The 1,139-nt window shown below is 47.0% G+C and overlaps 1 protein-coding gene across 1 annotated transcript in view; it reads left to right on the top strand.

Annotated features, from left to right (window-relative positions):
• LOC103374129 (arf-GAP with GTPase, ANK repeat and PH domain-containing protein 1-like) overlaps window positions 1-1,139 on the top strand; it is a 31,424-nt gene that overhangs the window by 12,539 nt on the left and 17,746 nt on the right. Inside the window, exon 3 of the mRNA XM_008304165.1 lies at window positions 652-813. Within this exon, the coding sequence (XP_008302387.1) occupies window positions 652-813 (162 nt within the window). The remainder of the gene's footprint in view (window positions 1-651; window positions 814-1,139) is intronic.

Below are 1,139 nucleotides of genomic sequence, written 5' to 3'. Positions count from 1 at the left end.
ACCTGGTGGTAAACCAGTATAATACCAGTATACAACCTGGTGATAAACCAGTATGATACCAGGTGGTAAACCAGTGTAATCCCAGTATGAAACCAGTATGTAACCAGGTGAAACCAGTCCAGACCAAGTATCAACTCAAACTGAAAGTTAGTCTGAAGCTGTTGAAATCAGTGCAACAAACAAGTTGACAGCCCGCCGAAATTCAGTCCAGAACCAGTTAAAAACCAACCCGGAACCAAGTAGGAAACCAGTTTAAAACCTTTTACCAAACCAAGTGCAAAACCAGTTTGAACCAGATCTGAACCCAAGTCCAAAACTAAGCCAGAAAGAAACTCGTCTAAAACCACCAAGTAAACCATCTAAGACTAGTTTTTAACTAAATCTGAAACCAAGTCTAAGACCAGTTTAAAGCAAACCTAAAACCAGGTCAGTCAGAACTCAGTCCAGAACCAAAACCAGTTTTTAACCAAATCAAAACCAAATCTAAAAGCAGTCTTAAAGTAGTTTAAGCCCAAAGCTTCAGGAGGATTCAGTAACTCTTCGGCTGATGTGTCCCGAACGTGGGGCCTCCTGATTCTCGCCATGTTCTCCTGACCTTGGTGTGGTTCTAACCCGGTTCTAACCCTGGTTCTGCTTGTTGTTCGTGTTCAGACACCGGCCTGGGAGACTCGGTCTGCTCCAGTCCCAGCATCTCCAGCACCACCAGTCCCAAGATGGAGCCGCCGCCGTCGCCGCACGCCAACCGCAAGAAGCACCGGCGGAAGAAGAGCACCAGCAACTTCAAAGCCGACGGCCTCTCTGGTACTGCGGAAGGTAACGCCATCTCCCCTCCCCTCACCTCGCACTTTCCCCGCCCCGGTCCGACCGCCAAATACACCCCCAAGAAACTACAAACGTACGCTAGACCTAGAAAAGTGTACGTACCGACGTGCACTCTGCTTCTGGAAGTGCACGGATAGATGTGCTGTCAGACGCTTTAGGATGGACACCAATGTGCTTCAGACGTACAAGTTAAAGCATTTATTAACCACTCAAGGTTTAGAAAATACATAAAAACCAGCCCAAAACCAGGTATTGAACCAGTCCAAAACCAGGTATTGAACCAGTCCAAAACCAGGTATTAAACCAGTCCAAAACCA

Source organism: Stegastes partitus, unplaced genomic scaffold, assembly GCF_000690725.1.
Source record: "Stegastes partitus isolate 25-593 unplaced genomic scaffold, Stegastes_partitus-1.0.2 Scaffold2151, whole genome shotgun sequence".
Lineage (NCBI taxonomy): Eukaryota > Metazoa > Chordata > Actinopteri > Pomacentridae > Stegastes > Stegastes partitus.
The sequence above is the reverse complement of the archived record's forward strand: the minus strand, read 5'-3'. Positions and strand labels throughout refer to the sequence as shown.